General features: G+C 34.8%; 1 protein-coding gene across 1 annotated transcript; it reads left to right on the top strand.

Moving 5' to 3' along the window:
* Positions 1-802: 802 nt before the first annotated feature.
* LOC149557883 (uncharacterized) lies at positions 803-1,939 on the top strand. Its single transcript, XM_089830490.1, has 2 exons — positions 803-1,131; positions 1,327-1,939. Exons 1-2 carry the CDS (start codon positions 803-805, stop codon positions 1,937-1,939), a joined length of 942 nt encoding a protein of 313 aa, XP_089686616.1.
* The last annotated feature ends 17,019 nt before the right edge of the window (positions 1,940-18,958 follow it).

The following is an 18,958-nucleotide window of genomic DNA, read 5'->3' as shown; positions in this document are numbered from 1 at the left end:
TATCAAGTTAAGAAAAAAAAACTTAATGTTATCCATGTGTAAATGACAACATAAATTTTAAGATAATATCATGTTAGGAAATAGTAATTAATTTATTAATCCTGAACTACATATTTAAATTGAAATAATGCTATTGGAAAATTTTCTTATTATTTTATTTTGTGTGGATAGTTGTATTAGTAGTTGCCATTGAGCCCTTTGTGTGACTTTGAATGGCTTTAAATATGTGTGAGGCTTAAGATTTGATCGAATGGATATCTCTCAAGAACTGCATATTTAAATTGAAATAATGCTATTGGAAATTTTTCGTATTATTTTATTTTGTGTGGACAGAAGTATTAGTAGTTGCCATTGGGCCCATTGTGTGAATTTGAATGGCTTTAAATGTGTGTGAGGCTTAAGATTTGATCGAATAGATATCTCTCAAGAACTGCATATTTAAATTGAAATAATGCTATTGGAAATTTTTCTTATTATTTTATATTGTGTGGACAAAAGTATTAGTAGTTGCTATTGGGCCTTTTGTGTGAATTTGAATGGCTTTAAATGTGTGTGAGGCTTAAGATTTGATCGAATGAATATCTCTCAAGAACTGCATATTTAAATTGAAATAATGCTATTGGAAATTTTTCTTATTATTTTATTTTGTGTGGACAGAAGTATTAGTAGTTGCTATTGGGCCCTTTGTGTGAATTTGAATGGAGGCTTAAGGTTTGATCGAATGGATATCTCTCAGTCATAAACTAACCTAGAGATTCCCACAATCAGATTTATCTTGTCAATCATGTATTCCACAATATCTATGGCGGCTTACAGGCATGCCTATGCAACTGCAATAAATGGCATGGCTCAACAGCAAAGCCCACCACCTGTAGATCCTTACTCTGGGTATCTCTTACTTGAGGAAGAAGATGATGATAAGAATAGTAACTCCTGCTGTTGGGGATTCTCCCAGAGTTGCATTCAAGAATTGCCATTTCCCCAAGACAAATGCTTAACAGTCAAGTACACTAGACACCAGGGGGAAGAGAATCACACAGACTATGCTAGAGTTTATGTCATTCCTGTTTTGGGCCAACCCATCTCCCCCAATTGTTACTACGTCGTTCGAGCTGAGGGCAAGCATAAAGCGTAAAAAGAGTAGCTTTCACTTTTATGTGATTTATTTCCTCTATTGGGTTTTCTTATACAATTGAAATAGCTAAATTCATAGATTAGCAATGATACTGAAGCTATGGGATTATATAATTATATCCTTACGTTGTATATTGCTTGGAGTATTTCTTCTATACACATACCTGATTGTATGTTATGAATTGGGGACAGGCTAGTGGAAACGTGTTCTACTGAAGAAGACATGTCGGTAGTTTGCTGTTGTAGATATGTGAATGATATTTGTCCTAGACTTTCACAACCCAACAATCCATATCAACAAGTGCAGATAATTTGCAGAAGGGTGTCTAGATTTATAGCTAAGTCTTTAGCTTCTGATGGTTTCCCACCTCACTTTTTGCATAGGAAGGGTTGGAAAGTGGTAGCCAAAGACATGCGTGGCAAACATGGAAGACTTGCACATGTTGGAGGGGAAAACACTAACCTCAGAAGACAAGCTCCCCCATTTGATTTCTCTTTGTTACAAAGAACTTCCCCCGTTGTTATAGTGGGGGAATGGTATTGCCCATTTATCTTTATTAATGAATTGGCTACCAAATTTGAGGATCCTAAGATTCAGCTCATGGAGTGTCCATTCTACAAGATGGATCTAGAAAAGTTTTGGGAAGAGATATACTCTACCCAAGTTATAGAAGAAAAAGATGTTGAAGTGGAGAAACACTTGAAGGTAGAAGAAGGGCTATTGTTTAGAGAACAGGTAGCAGAAGAAATTAGAGCTAATGAGGGAAGTGTTTGGTTTAAAAGTGTAGGGAAGCAATCAAAATAGGTGACTGGTGTGAGACTTAGCTGGCCCATCATTGCCAAAATGAGGGCAGATCAAGATAGGTATAGATTTAAACAAGGGGGAGGAGATGTACAGGTGAAGAAATCATTTGGTGGCTCTGGGCTGAGACGAATTTTTTCCTGTTATGTTGTAGTGGAAAGATATGTGTTAAGAAGAATGAACGGGAGCATTGCCCTAACTTATACATTCAGAAATTTGAACCAAATCAAAGGAAACTGGGAAGTATGAGGGGAAGAAGTTCATTGTTGTTATCAAGCTTTCTATTTTGTTAGATATATTCTATTTTTATCCATCTAGGAACTGTTTTATTTCTTCATTCTTCCAAGATGCATTTATGAGGGAATTTTAAGGGAATAACAATATAGAGCAACGAAAATAAGCTCATCAATTAGTTATTAAGCCATTGAAATGTTACTCGTAAGATGTGTAGAAAATTTCTTAATAAGAATTAAGAATAGGAAAACTGAGATCAAGTATTATTATTTCACCATTACATTTATAAATAGGAGAGGCAAATGAATCTTGTTGACAAAATTGTTCATGTTCATAATTTACTGTGACTTAACACAATGTTATTTGTGTATGTTTTAGAAAGGTTTTAACTACTTTTAAGTAGTGTAAAATGTCATCTCAGCTATTTGAGTTTGTATCAATTTTTTGTAAGATGTTATGGATTCCATCAAAGTATAACTAAAAATGGAATTTTTTTGTTTATATATTGTGACCACACATGTAATGTTATGGTTGTATAATAATATTGAAATAGATCTTTGAAAAGGTTTAATCCAGTAACAATTAAAAGTGCAAAACAACATCACTTGTTTCAATCAAAACTTTGTAAGAAGCTATAGATTCCCATCAAAATATAGTTTAAAAAGATTTTTTTATTTATGTTAGATGTTAATATTGTTTCTACTTCTTACCTATTGAATAAACAAAAATCTATACACAAACATAATTTTAAATTGTGATTAGTATTTGTATTATTTACTAGGCAGTAAAATTTTCAATTGATTGCACTTTCCTCATATTATGGAGAAATGATAGCTCAAATATTATTTTTCATTGATAGACAATTAAACAACCAATCCATCAAATTCTAAGGCCTTTGTGTAGTGATAATTGTTTGGGATTCTTAAACCACTCAACTCTTCTTTATGTCCATTTTCTTTGTCCTAAATAAATGAGAAACGTGAATGCCCTCATAATCATAATTGTTGAATCTTCTAAACTTCACTAGTTGAAGTAGAGCTTAATCTGACTCATTGTTGATTTGTGTTAATGCTTTTATGTCTTTGAACAAGAGAGAAAGAATGTGTTCCTACTAATGGAGGAACAAGAAAACCTTTTAAAGTAATAAAGTGCATAATAAGGGACATATCCATTTAATTAATTTCTTTGATAAAGATATGTGAGTTGCAATTCAACCACAACAACAAAATGAAGCATAAAAAATGCACATTAAAGACTTGATCAATTTCTTAATAGTTTAACCTCTATGCTCAATAAATTAAAGAATATTTAAACTTGATCAATTCCTAATAGTTTGATATCCATACTCAACCAATTCAAGAGTACAAACAATAACACCTTAAAGAAACCTTGTTACTAAAAAATATTCAAATAGGATTTTTTATACATAAACTAGAATTTAAATTAATCTTTAATGACGATAAACTAAAAAAAGAAACATCAATACAGAAGAGGGAAATATAGATAATAATAACTTGCACCACAAAAATTTCCTAAGCAATCAATCTAAGAAATCATTGCTTCAGAATATGGCCATATAAGATCCTAAACACCAAACAAAGGAAAATCTAGTAACAATGTGGTTAGTGTACCTTTCAATTGGTTTTCTCAGTAAAACTATAATGCTATCATGCCAATATTTTAAATTGTTGTAAGCAAAAAGCGAATAAATTTTTGTGAGGTGAATTCATTTAAGGGAGTTGTTGATTTAATATTGTAAGAATTTGGTTTAGGCCATAATTCACCCAAGAACTAAAAAACTCAACACAAGCACAATAGTAGACCGAGAGAGAGAGAGAGAGAGAGAGAGAGAGAGAGAGAGAGAGAGAGAGAGATCAGAATGACAATATTCATTTAATATGCCATACAACTAATACAAGAGTACACTAGGAGTGCTGCATATAAAAGCCTCAGGAGAGCTTCTAGAATGCATAGAAGTCAACATCATGATATGTCATACAACCACACACATGTCCACCAGATATGAGTTATCTTCCATTAAGCACGAAATTAAGTGTGATGATGAGAGGACAATGTTAGAATTCTTTAGAATAATTGAGAAGGGGGGTGAATCAGTTATTCAAGGTCCAAATGCCCTATTAATACCTTTTTACTATTTTAATGAATCCATACTCTTTTCATCCATCCGATCTTAAATCAAACATATAAGCAAGTTACAGTAAATCAATATGCAAAGATAAAACATTCAAGATCAACACATGACACAATGATTTACGTGGAAATCAAATTTGGGAAAAACCACCAGTAACATGCTACTTGATTTTCACTCTTCTGAAGTGATGCACTGTTAAAGGCTTACAACACACTATTAAATGTGACCTTGTTAGAGGATTTTACCAAACTGTTAGGAATGGGTCTGGTTAAAGGTCTTTAGAACATTCACTTGGAATGTCACCCTATTAAAGGATTTATCTTATGGCTATTAAACCAACCTAAGTCCATAGGATTTAAACTTACTGTTACAATTGCTAGAAAGTAACGATAATGGTCTTTTGATCTGATATAACTTACAACATATTTTGCAAATTTTAGATCACACTTTCAATTCAATCATTATGCTCGGCTTCAATCACTTCAGCTCTGACTGCTTGTCTCCCTCTCAAGCTTCGTCTCCTTGAGTCTTCTTACTCATTCTGCCAATGCAATCATCCTTGTGGTCGTCTATCTAAATAGAGTTCTTGCGCTTTCTTCTCCTTAGCACATTCTATAGCACTTCATGCTTTTATGCTTGACCACCTCTCTCTCTCTTTCTCATTAACTTATATCTTCTTAAATAGGAGTCTGATTTGCTTTTGCCGCTCAATTCTCCCTCTCCAATTTTAGGGTTTCAAAATGGATTAGGTGGGATACAATGTATCTACCCCATATCTTGTTCTCTTCTAAAAAATTTGCCAGATGTATATTAAAAATGTTCTACATGGTGTTCTGTGCCACCTGCTCATCATTCTTATCTTCCTTTTAATTCACAAATTTCTAGATAACAACCTTGTCGGCTTAGATCTGGTGAATCTTTGATTTCCAAAATAATGCAGCAACTCAGCATTATTGAGTTACTGGTGCTTGGCACCTTCTATGTTACTTGGCACCTATACTTGCTCAGCACTTGGTTCTGCTTGACACTTGGTTCTGCTCGGCACTTGATTCTACTCAGCACTTGATTCTACTCGGCACTTGATTCTACTCAGCATCTGAAAGTTACTCGGCGTTTGAAGTTTACTCGGCATCTGAGTTTTACTCAGCATTAACTAGATTTGCTTGGCTCTTACTAGCTTGCTCGGCTCCTTCTCTCTAATGAACTTAGTTTGAGCTTTACAAAAGACTTAGCTTAAAACCTTAAATCTTTGATATGTTTCAGTGTGCCCATTCTTTGTATCTTATAGTATGTCATCAAATACACTTTTTTAATCAATGGCTTAGCTGATCCTTGTACTTCATTACAACATCATAACTTCAACCTTTCTCTAGGTGTTCTAGTTACATCTTATTGATTACCTCCTCCTTGACAATCAACTAATTGATAGTATTTGGATCACTAAAGCAATTGTCATTCCTGCAAGTAGCAAGTTTGACATCAATGACAAAACAATGATTGAGGAAATTCTTTACCAGTTCCATATATTATTCCAACAACTTTTCTTATGATCATTTCAATCATTTCCAACAATCTCCCTCTTTGGCATTGATGGCAAACCAAACTGATCAGTTTAATCAACTCAGTTACCACCAAGATTGTATACGTTGTCTTGTTGTATTTTTACTATTGTTCTGATATATCTCCCTCTTTCATATATATATCTCCCTCTTTCTTTGTATTGATTAGTTTTCTGCATATTTCTCCCTCTTTGACATAAATGCCAAAGACGTAGCATCTTTATCATGCAAAATATAAGCTTTGACTTCTTGTTGATTTTCTCCCTCTATCACCATGCTTGTGACTGATTTGGAGTTTCTGCTCCTGTTGTCATCCTTTGCATCAACTTGTTAATATTTCAAAGATTTATTCCTGTTGATACAAGGTAGCTTCCTTGTTGCCTTAAATTGCTTGAGTTAGGGGTATGACCCCCAACTTGCATCTAAGATATTCATAGGCATCCTTGGGCAATGGTTTGGTGAAGATATCTGCAGTTTGTTCCTTTGTGTGAATGTATTCCAACTTCACTTGTTTGTCTTCTACCAATTCTCTGACATAATGATACTTGATTGCAATATGCTTGGTTTTTGCATGCATCACTGGATTTTTGGATATGTTTATAGCACTTGTATTATCACAATACAATATCACAGGTTTTGTTACTTCTTCTTTCCTGTGATGTACATGTTTGTTTCTTGCTAGTCCAGGTAACCAGTCTTTTGCCTAGAAATAATGCACCTCCACTTGTGTTTTTTGTATCATCAATGTTTCCTCTCCAGTCTGCATTTGTATATGCATTGAGCTCAAATTTTCCATTCTTTTTGTAGTATAGACCAAAGTCATCAGTTCCTTTGAGATATCTCATTATTCTTTTTACTACTATGAGATGATTTTCTTTAGGATTAGTAGAGAACCTAGCCACTATTCCAACTGCTAATGCTATGTCTGGTCTACTATGTACAACATATTGTAGTTTTCCAATCATGGATCTGTACATTGTTCGATTGACTTCAGCTGACTCATCATTCTTGGACAGCTTATTTCCCATTGCCATTGGTGTGCTGACTAGTTTGGATTCCTCCAATCCAAATGTTTTAAGAATTTCTTTGATGTATTTTGATTGTGTAACAAATATTCCATGTTTGAGTTGATGTACTTGCAATCCAACAAAAAAATTGATTTTTCCAAACATAGACATTTCAAATTCATGTTTCATTTTGTCAGCAAAGCCTTTGCAAAGTACTTCCTTACCACCAAACACTATGTCATCCACAAAGATTTCAGATACAATAATGTCTTTACCTTCTTCTGCTTTGATGTACATGTTGCTGTTGTCATCAATTCTTTCAAATCCTATTTGCACTAGATACTTTTGAAGTCTCTCATACCATGCTCTAGGTGCTTGTTTCAAACCATAGAGTGCTTTATGTAACTTACACACCATATCCATGTTGTTTTCATCAACAAATCCTTCTGGTTGTTCAACGTAGACTTCTTCTTCTAGTATACCATTTAAGAAGGCAGATTTTACATCCATCTGATAGAATTTAAAATCTTTGTAGGCAGCATATGCAAGTAAATTTCTTACTCCTTCCATTCTAGCAATAGGAGTGAATGTTTCTCCATAGTCTATTCCTTCTTCTTGAGCATAACCCTTACATACTAGTCTGGCTTTGTTTCTGGTGATCTCACCATTCTCATCTAGTTTGTTTCTGAATACCCATTTGGTGCCAATCACATTCTTGTCAGTTGGTCTGGGAACCAAACTCCAGGTTTTATTTTTTCTTATTTGATCAATTTCTTTTTCCATAGCTTTATACTAGTCATCATCTTGTAATGCACCATATACTATCTTGGGTTCAGATTTTTTGATCAGACATGATTCATGTCTTAGTCTGTTCCTTGTCATTGGTCTTGCATCCTTGTCACCAATTATCTGTTCAGCAGGGTGATGTCTTTTTACATATTTGGATAACCTTGGCTCTGTCCTTGTTTCCATGTTTGATCTTTCGGATTCAAGATCACTATGCACTTCGTTGTCAGGTTGTTCTTCATCATGTGTACTATTTTTAGAATCAGATTGTCCATTTCCTTCATTCTGCAACTCGACTTTTGAATGCAACTCGCCATTCACTGGTTGTGACTCGGCTGAAATTGACACTTGTTGTTGATTTTCAATTTGATTGACATCATCCTCATCAACAGTCATTCCTTCATAAGAATACACAAAGGTTCTGTACTCTTCCATTTTATTTGGTTCTTCAGCTTGGACTTCTATGTGCTCATCAAAATTTACATTCACACTTTTCACAATTTTGTTAGTGTTAATATTCAAACACTTATATGCCTTACTTCTAGTGGAGTAACCAAGAAATATGCCTTCATCACTTTTTGCATCAAATTTTCCATTTCTAGTATCTTTAAGGATAAAACATTTGCAACCAAACACTTTGAAATGTTTTACATTGGGTGAGTGACCATACCATAATTCAAAAGGTGTTGTATTTGTACCTTTCTTGACTTGTACTCGGTTCATTGTATGAACAGCAACACTTACAGCTTCTCTCCAATATTTTAGAGCAACATTCTTTTCCATCATTAATGTTCTGACACAATCAATCACAGATCTGTTTCTTCTTTCAGCAATTCCATTCTGTGGGGGAGTTCTAGGAGCTGACATTTGTCTTTTGATTCCTTTGTCATTACAGAATATCTTGAATTCTTTTGATGTAAATTCACCACCTCTATCTGATCTTAGGCATTTCAAGCTTTTTTTAGTTTCCTTTTCTACTCTAGCCACATACCACTTAAACATTTGAAAAGCATCAAATTTTTGTTTTAAGAACATAACAGTCGTCATCCTGGAATAGTCATCAACAAATAGCATTATGTATTTATCTCCTCTATAGCTTTGTATTTCCATTGGACCACATAAGTCAGTGTGAACTAACTCAAGTATCTCTTCAGATGTATAGTTTTTGCTTTTGAAACTTGACTTTGTCATCTTTCCTAGCTGACATTGTTTGCACATGATATTATCAGGCTTCTTCAATTTTGGTAAACCTCTAACTTTTTTCATTTTACTGATGTTGAATAGATTATCAAAGTTGACATGACATAATCTTCTATGCCATAACCATTCATCATCAAATTTTGCAAATAAACAAGAAACATCATCCATATCAAGGTAAAACAAATTGCTCTTTATTTGATCTCCTTTTCCTATCAGTTTACCATCAGTATCATAGATTTTTGTAATTTTGTTTCCAAATTCCACCTTGCAACCTATATTGCCTAACTGTGAGACACTCAGTAAATTGTAGTTTAACCCTTCAACATAGTAAGCATTGTCACATTAAATTTGTTCTGTGATCTTAATGCAACCTTTTCCTTTGATTTGACATGGAGCATCATTACCAAATCTAACACTATTTCCATCATACTGAGTAAAGTTAACAAACTTACTTTTGTCCCCTGTCATGTGATGTGAGCATCCACTGTCTATGATCCATCTGTCATTCTTGTTTATACATGTTACCAATGTTGTGGTCTCTTCTTCATCATATTGGTCCTTCATGGCTACATAAACAACTTCATCATCATTGTCATCAAAATTTTCTTCAACAATATAACACTTCTTACCTTTTTCTTTGTAATCTCTCTTGTCATCATCTCTTTTGTTCTTGTATTTGTTGCCTTCCTTGGAATCCTTTTTCTGTGGACACCTTGCAGCAATATGACCTACTTCATTGCAATTGAAACAAATGATAGGCATCTTACCTTTGAATTTTCCTTTGCCCCTGTGAAATCTTCTAGCGAGCAATGCTTCCAATTGTTCTACATCTTCTTCATCAGTGCTACTGTCACTGGATACATGCTTCATTTTTCTTCCTTTCTTTGATTTCACCTGTTCGGCATCTTTCAGTGATAACTTGGCCTTAAAAGAAGATTCAACATTTTCAAGTTTGTAGTTGTCAGAGTTAGATAACTCAAATGTAGTGAGTCTACCTATTATACCTTCAAAGCTTAGATTATTTTCTGGTATACATCTTAGCTCTTGTATTGCTGATACTCTAATAGCATAGATAGGGAGCAAGGTTCTTAAGAGCTTACTATTAACAGTATCTTCATCCAGTTGACCACTCAAGCATCTTATTGCACTTACCACTTCCTTTATTCTTGCACCATACTGAGCAGCATTCTCATTTTCTTCCATTTTCATGTCATCAAACTTTCCTCTGAGACTTTCTCTTTTTGCTCTTTATACATTCTAATCTCCTCCATAGATGTCTGATAAGGCTTTCCACATTTTGAATGCAGTGTCACATGCTTTGATATCATCAAATTTAGCATAGCTGAGTGCAGAGGCAATTTTCAGCATTGTCTGGTTGTGTTCTTGCTTGTTTTTCATGTCTTCTGCAGTAGGAGCACCTGTTGGATCTAAATGTTCAGTGACAATTGAATTTTGGGCATAATCTCCTATGGATCCAAGATGTAGCTTCATCAAACTTTGCCATGCAACAAAGTTGTCTTTGTTGAGCTTGGGAACTTCTCTCTTTGGCATTTTGATCTTTTTTGCTTGTAGTCTCTTTAAACTGAATCAGCAGTCAGGCTCTGATACCAATTGTTAGAATTCTTTAGAATAACTGAGAGGGGGGGGAGGTGAATCAGTTATTCAAGGTCCAAATGCCCTATTAATAACTTTTTACTATTTTAATGAATCCATACTCTTTTCATCCATCCGATCTTAAATCAAACATATAAGCAAGTTATAGTAAATCAATATGCAAAGATAAAACATTCAAGATCAACACATGACACAATGATTTACGTGGAAACCCAATTTGGGAAAAACCACCAATAACACGCTACTTGATTTTCACTCTTCTGAAGTGATGCCCTATTAAAGGCTTACAACACACTGTTAAATGTGACCTTGTTAGAGGATTTCACCAAACTGTTAGGAATGGGCCTAGTTAAAGGTCTTTAGAACATTCACTTGGAATGTCACCCTATTAAAGGATTTATCTTATGGCTATTAAACCAACCTAAGTCCATATGATTTAAACTTATTGTTACAATTGCTAGAAAGTAACAATAATGGTCTTTTGATCCGATATAACTTACAACATACTTTGTAGATTTCATATCACACTTTCAATTCAATCCTTATGCTTGGCTTCAATCACTTCAGCTCTGACTGCTTATCTCCCTCTCAAGCTTCGTCTCCTTGAGTCTTCTTACTCATTATGCCAATGCAATCATCCTTGTGGTTGTCTATCCAAACAGAGTTCCTGTGTTTTCTTCTCCTTAGCACATTCTACAGCACTTCATACTTTTATGCTTGACCACCTCTCTCTCTCTTTCTCATTAACTTATGTCTTCTTAAATAGGAGTCTGATTTGCTTTTTCTGCTCAATTCTCCCTCTCCAATTTTAGGGTTTCAAAATGGATTAGGTGGGATACAATGTATCTACCCCATATCTTGTTCTCTTCTAAAAACTTCACCAGATGTATCTTAAAAACATTCTACATGGTGTTCTGTGCCACTAGCTCATCATTCTTATCTTCCTTTTAATTCACAAATTTCTAGATAACAACCTTGTCGGCTTAGATCTAGAAAATCTTCGATTTTCAAAATAATGCAGCAACTCGACATTATTGAGTTACTGGTGCTCGACACCTTCTTTGTTACTCGGCACCTATACCTGCTCGACACTTGGTTCTGCTCGGCACTTGGTTCTGCTCGGCACTTGATTCTTCTCGGCATCTGAAAGTTACTCGGCATCTGAAGTTTATGAGCATCTGAGTTTTACTCAGCATTAACTAGGAATTTTCTCAGCTCTTACTAGCTTTCTCGGTTCCTTCTCTCTAATGAACTTAGTTTGAGCTTTACAAAAGACTTAGCTTAAAACCTTAAATCTTTGGTATGTTTCAGTGTGCCCATTCTTTGTATCTTATAGTATGTCATCAAAAACACTTTTTTCATCAATGGCTTAGCTGATCCTTGTACTTCATTACAACATCATAACTTCAACCTTTCTCTTGGTGTTCTAGTTACATCTTATTGATTGCCTCCTCCTTGACAATCAACTAATTGATAGTATTTGGATCACTAAAGCAATTGTCATTCCTACAAGTAGCAAGTTTGACATCAATGACAAAATAATGATTGAGGACATTCTTTACCAGTTCCATATATTATTCCAACAACTTTTCTTATGATCATTTTAATCATTTCCAATAGACAAGCCTAAAATGGTGTAGCACGCAAATCAGTGGTGTAGACAACATGTGCTAAATTAGGAGTACGAATAACTATGTTGTCAACATGACAACTCAGTGAATGATGCAAACTCTAGTGTTGTAGACACCATGTGCATAATTAGAGTTGTGTAACTCATGAGAGTACACAAACTCCTAAGTGTCTCACCTAAATAAATAATAAAATAATACAGACTAATAAAATAATGCATTAACCTAAGTAAATTTAAGTGCAAATGGTAAAATAATTATTTACACCAACAAGTATCTACATTTTTTTATTTAATGTTCTATAATTGTTGATTAATTTCTTTTTTTTTTTACATTATTACACCAATACTTGTGACTGAAGGATTTGAATAATATGCAATACAAATCTATAAAGCCCATTGAATACCTGAATATAGAAACTTGTCACAGAGAAGAAAAAGACAATAAGAGGCAAGGGTTTTCTTTAAAAATATACAAATTGTATATTCATAAATGAAAAAGATGTAAGATAATTACAAATGATCTATCCTTATAGAAGAAGATCAAAACTTGAAAAGGGTAACCTAAAAGGTAAATGTTTTTTAATAATTACTAATTAATTATTAAATGAGAATCCAAAAGATGCATAAAGAGAAATATTAAGAAGGGTGTAAAGAGCATTTAATAAATTAAATTAAATTAATGCTTTACTCTAATAGACACACACACACACCCCCGATGAGCAGTAATGCAACTACAAACAATGCAGAAAGAGCAAGGGAACTACAATGCAATGTTGAAAGAAAACTTGGGTCCTGACAACAAGGCCTAATGAGGTACCCAATCACAATGAAATCTCTATGAAATGGAGAAATAGAGAAAACATAGTGGAAAAAACTCTACTCCAAAAAGAGAAAGAAAAAGGGTGCGCAAATGAAACATCTCAAGAGAATCTCTCAAGATCATAAGTTCAATGATAGCCTCCATGATAGAAGTTAGAGACTCCATAGTCCCCCCAGAATGGAAAAACTCCTATGTTGATGAACATACCAATGTGGCTCCAATCTAAAGGAAAAAAATTTAGTGGACAAGGATGATAAAACCCATGTATGTAAGGTGCAAGTGGTCCTACTTGATGCTCAAAGGAGAAAGCATGAGAATCCTAAAATGGAATGTCCAATAGAGGTGAGATAACAAGTGTGTTAAATTTGTCATCTGAGAGGAGATGTGTGTCCTCTGATATATCCTCAACAACTATAGTAGGTCACTCGATGATTATGTAAGAATTTTCCTTAGGGAAAAATTCACCTAAGACCAATAAGCTCAACAACTACCACAAAATAGACCAACAGAGTATGACCAAAATATCAATATGAATAATGAATTAATTATATAGTACAAGGGGTGCCTATATATAAAGGCCTCTAAGATGCATCTAGAGTGTCTCTAGAATGAACTAGGAGATAAGCATGACAACTAAGCACACATCCTCCATTATGCATGAATATATGTGTATCAATGAGAGGATAAGTATAACAAGGTGTATCTCATGTAGAGATGTTATAGACACCATGTGCTAAATTAGAGTTGCTTACTCCTATGTTGTCAACATGACAACTCATATGAGTATGCAAACTCCTAGGTGTCTAACCTAATAAATAACAAAATAATGCATTTAACCTAAGTAAACTTAAGAAATGTGTAAATAATAAGTATTTACACTAACACCCCCCCTTAAGTGCAACTTAGGGGAATGCACTTAAGCTCACAAAAGCTATGATGAAATGCATAATGGGTCCTGGCTATTAGGCCATGTTAGGTGCCCATGCACAGATTCAATCTTTTACAATGCAATGAAATCTCTCTACAAATGGAGAAAGAGGGATCATGGGAAAAACCCTCCCCCAAAAAGAGAGATATGTAAAATAGAGAAGAGAAGGATCATGTGACCCCCCCATTGAAAAATACCTCACCCCCAAGAGATCTCAAAAATGAAGATAATTGAACTTTGTAAAGGGCTTGGTGAAGATATTGGCTACCTACTGCTCAGTAGGACAATACTGTAGTGCAATGACCTACTCATGAATTAGCTCTTTGATGTAGTGCATATGAACCACAATCTATTTTGTCCACTAATATTGAACTAGATGTTTTGAGATATCAGTGGCACTTTTATTATCACAATATATTATGGTGGGTCTAGGAATATCAAAACCAAACTCCTTCAGGATCTGCTACAACCAAATAGCTTCTATCACCGCATTAACATCTCCTTGATACTCAGCCTCAGTCGATGAAAGAGAAATGTTGTTCTAATTTTTACTCTACCAATAAATGGGGCCAAAACCAAGATGAAACATATATCCTAAAGTAGACTTGTGAGAATCAAGGTCCCCTGCATAATCTGAGTCTATATAACCCACTAACTGAAGTATTGTACTAGTTGCATAGTGTATCCCATGTATATGTGTACCTTGGATGTAGGTTGTCTTCCAATGAAGTTCATGTGGCTCTTGCATGAAGCAAGAAACCATGCCAACTACAAAATGAGACGTCAAGGTGTATATGTGTCAAGTAGATGAGGCTTCCCACCGACTATCTATATAGAGTTGCATCAACAAGTGGAGAGGAACACTTTTTTTCTAACTAACACCTGAAAGGAATGTGGTAGATGCAGCCTTGCAGTCACTCATATGAAATCAAGATAGAAGATCAAGAGCATACTTGGGTTGTAATAGTGTGATCCATGATGAAGACTGATGTATCTCTATACCAAGGAAATAGTGAACCCAAGTCTATCATCAAAAACCCATCCTACAAAGTAGCCTTAACAATGTAGATGATGGATGCAATACTTATTATAATGATCAAGTCATCCACATAAAGCACAAGGAGAAAATGTGAATCATCCCTCTGAAGAATATAGTCATTTGGACCAAAATGACATTTGGTGAAGCCTTTGGAGAGAAGGAAGGAATCCATCTTGGTGTACCAAGCTCTGGGAGCTTGTTTAAGTCCATAGATAGAATTCTTCAATTTGCAAACCAAGGTAGCATCCTATATGAATCCCTATGGCCACTCCATATATATCTCCTCATATAGATCACCATTCAAAAATGCACTCTTCACATCCATCTGATGAACAACCCATCCCTGAGTTGTTGCTATAGCTAATGTTGAGCAAATAAATTTTATTTTTGCCACTGGTGCAAAGGTCTCAATGTAATCAATGCCAAGTACTTGAGAGAAACCTTTTACAACAAGTCGAGCCTTATGTTTATCCACACTTCCATCTGCTACAAATTTGGTCTGATAGATCCACTTACATCAAACCAATTTTCTTCCTTTAGGAAGAGATACTAAGTCCCATCTATCATTTTTCATAAGAGAGTTATATTCTTCCTCCATTTCTTTATCCCATTCTAGAATACCCGATGCTTCTTTGAAGGGTTGTGGATCTGAAATAACTATAACATAAGAATGTAGGAGTGAATTGTGTTGTGATCTTGTCCTCCTTGTATCAGAAGGATTCCCTATCAATGGTCCTGCCATATCTAATGCCTGCTTAGCCCATCTAAGTCTAGTGGAAGAAGATGTACTAGAAGTATCCTTATTCTCAACTGGTTGATGCCTCTATGTGGGTTAGGGACACACATCTTCCAAGTCATTGGTATCACTATCACTCTCTTCAATGAAGGAGAAAGAAGGAGGAGTTGAAGAAGAAAAGCTCAGACAACTTTCTTCAAAATGAACACTCCTCTCATAGAATATATCATGTATCTCTAGATCCATTAACTTGTAGGCTTTATGTAAGTCTGCATATCCAACAAAGATGCAAGGTTTGCTTTGAGCTTCCAATGCCTTGCATTTCTGTGGAGGTATTTGTGCCCATGCTAGACAACCAAAGACTCTGAAGTGCTTAATCATAGGTTTCTTGCTATTCCATGCTTCAAAAGGAGTTACACTATCCAAATCTTTGTGAGGACTCCTATTTTGGATATAGTTAGTGCAATTCATTACTTCAGCCCAAAAGATTTGATCAAGAGACTTGTTTTGTAGCATGTAAGTGGTCATCTCCTTGAGAGTTCTATTTTTCCTTTCAACAACACCATTCTATTGAGGCATGTATGGTATTGAGTGTTGAAGGTTAATTCCTTCTTGAGTGCAAAATTCTATTAGTCTTGAGTTCACATACTCCCCCCCATTATCTGTTCGAAGAAATTTGATGGCTTTTTTTACTGCTTTTCCACTTGAGCCTTAAAGCTGAGAATTTTTTCAAACACTTCACTCTTATGTGCCATGAAGAAAACCCAAGTAAAGTGAGAGTAGTCATCTATGAAGGAAAGTACATTGCAGGACTTTCCAAATGATGACACTAGAAATGGGCCCACCACATCACTATGAACCAATTCAAGAACACATTGTGCTCTCCAAGACTTCCCCTTTTCATACAATTTTTCTAGATGTTTCCTAAGTGAAAAACCTGAACAACCACCTTCTAAAAACTAAACTTGGGGTAGACCATTAACCATTTTCTTGTTGCTAAGCTGCTGAAGATATCTGTAGTTGTGATGTCCAAATCTCTCATGCCACAGTTTTCTCTCTGCATTTATATTTAATAACAAGGCTTGTGCATTTGATTTTGACACAAAGGAGGAGAAAGAGCAAATCCTTGAATCATGATTAGCTTCACCAATTGAAAACATAGAGTCATCCTTAATGATTTTCACTACTACTAAATCTAGAAGAAATTCAACTTTATTTCCACCTCCATAGTGAGTCATTTGGCAAACTGAAAGAAGGTTGGAGGTAAGATTAGAAACATATAGAACATCCTGTTAGGATTAAACCACAGACAGAAATAACAATTACATGCAAATATAACCAATAGCAGAAAATAATAGATCACACAAAAAAGAACACAATTCACCAAAATTTAACGTGATTCACCCAATCCTTGGGCTACGTCCACTAAAAAGCAAGTTTGATATTATTATGATCTAGTGATTACAACTTGATTACAATCTGTAATCCCTTACAGCTCAATGTTGCTGCAAGAACCAACTTTCACATCATCACTTAATGAAAATATCTAACCCTAAGCCCTTTTATACAAGTAATTTTATGTTTCTTTAGGGTTATAACATGTCAGCCATATGTTAGCCATAATGTCAGCCATGACCCAAAAAAAAATGTTGGGGTGATGCTTCAAACCCCAAAGAATTTATGAAGTATGTATAGTACTTTCCTAATCAGTCACCACAAACTAACACATCCTTGAACGCTCCATTGTCCATCTCAAATTTACCTTTTCCTTTGGCTTCCACCTTAGTGTCATCACCTATAAAGATGTGTGGTACCTCTAAATGTGTCATAGAAGAAAAATCTCTTTTTGACGCACCCATATGATGTGTGGCACCTGAATCTATGACCCATTCTCCTTGACTAACAATGTTTGTGAGTAAAGCATGCCCTTTGCCCTTAGAATCTAAAGATGAAGATCATTTCTCCTTATAATCATTAGGTAGTGGAACTTTGTGTTTCTTTATGATGTTCTTCAACTTATCAATATGTTTGTGATAACACTCATGTTCATGATGACCCATCTTCTTACAATAGGCACACTTTTTCTTCTCCCGATTAGTGTCCCCCTTTTTTTGTATTTGAGAAATACTTGCCTTGTTGATTTCATGTTGATCTTGCCTTTTTTGTATCCTCTTGTTTGTTATTCTTCCACTTCTTTTTGCCCTTTCCTTTATTTGAACTTTAACTAGCTGAATTTTGAGAACCCTCATTATTAGCCACCAATGCCTTAGACTTAGATGACTTGAGAATTCCCATTGATTGTAACTTCTTTTCTTCATCGTCTAACAATTGAGCGTAACCATCAAAAGTGATTTTCTCATAAGCAACCCCTAATGTAGTCTTTGTGGTATTGTAAGAAGAAACAAATGTGGAGTACTCAGATGGCAGCTTATTATGAATGAGATAGATCAACATGTCATCTTTAATAGGATTACCATAATCATCAAGCTTTGTTCTTAATTCATCCACCTTAATAATAGAATCATGTATAGAATCAAATGTCTTAGGATCTAGGGAGACAAGCTTATCTTCAATTTTGCAAACATCCTCCTCAGTCACTTTACCATATAGGTTTTTGAGGGCATCCCAAGTTTCCTTGGATGTATTATACTTTTGGATCTGATAAAGGATATTGTCTTCAACCCCCATTCTAACATCACCTAGGGCTTTCCTATCTGCCTATTCCCAAGTAGTAATATCACTTTTAGATACTTGATCACTTGTTGGTTTAGGAAGGTACCATCTACATATTAAGAAACTTCATTATGCATTAATTGACACCACATTTGAATAGACCATGTGGTATAGTTATGTGGTGTTAATTTTGGAAACTTAAGATTTTCCATGATGTAAGAAATGAAAGATAACAATAGCAAAAGAGGAACACAACACCAAGAGACACCCCCCCTTTTCACTCAATCAAAAAAAAACCCCCAAATGAAAAATTTTGGCACTTTATACTTAGTATATTTACAATAGCAACTTGCCAATTTTGGCCTTAGTGGACCTCTAATTTTGCTATTTACAACCTCCTTTTGTAGTACAAATCTAGAACTTTACAATGTACAACAATTCTAAAGCAATACAAACCAAAGAAAGGCCCTATTTCTGAAAGTGACACTTTTATCCACACAACCCTACAATCTAATTGCAGATCTAGAAATTAGACAATAAATTGTGCACTTTAAAAAAAAATAGAACCTAATTTGGAGCCCAGATGAGCCGGTACGGAGCAATTGAAGTTGCAAAATGTAGAATTAGATAGGTGCAATCACCAA

Source organism: Cupressus sempervirens, chromosome 5 (genome assembly GCF_028749045.1).
Source record: "Cupressus sempervirens isolate cs-2001-9-10 chromosome 5, ASM2874904v1, whole genome shotgun sequence".
Taxonomy (NCBI): domain Eukaryota; kingdom Viridiplantae; phylum Streptophyta; class Pinopsida; order Cupressales; family Cupressaceae; genus Cupressus; species Cupressus sempervirens.
The sequence above is the reverse complement of the archived record's forward strand: the minus strand, read 5'-3'. Positions and strand labels throughout refer to the sequence as shown.

Bases quoted from the DNA above. Each gene is read 5' to 3' on its own strand.
- LOC149557883 (XM_089830490.1), top strand. From the start codon at position 803: ATGGCGGCTTACAGGCATGCCTATGCAACTGCAATAAATGGCATGGCT. The intron at 1,132-1,326 runs GTAAAAAGAGTA...AATTGGGGACAG, and splicing joins GCTGAGGGCAAGCATAAAGC to GCTAGTGGAAACGTGTTCTA.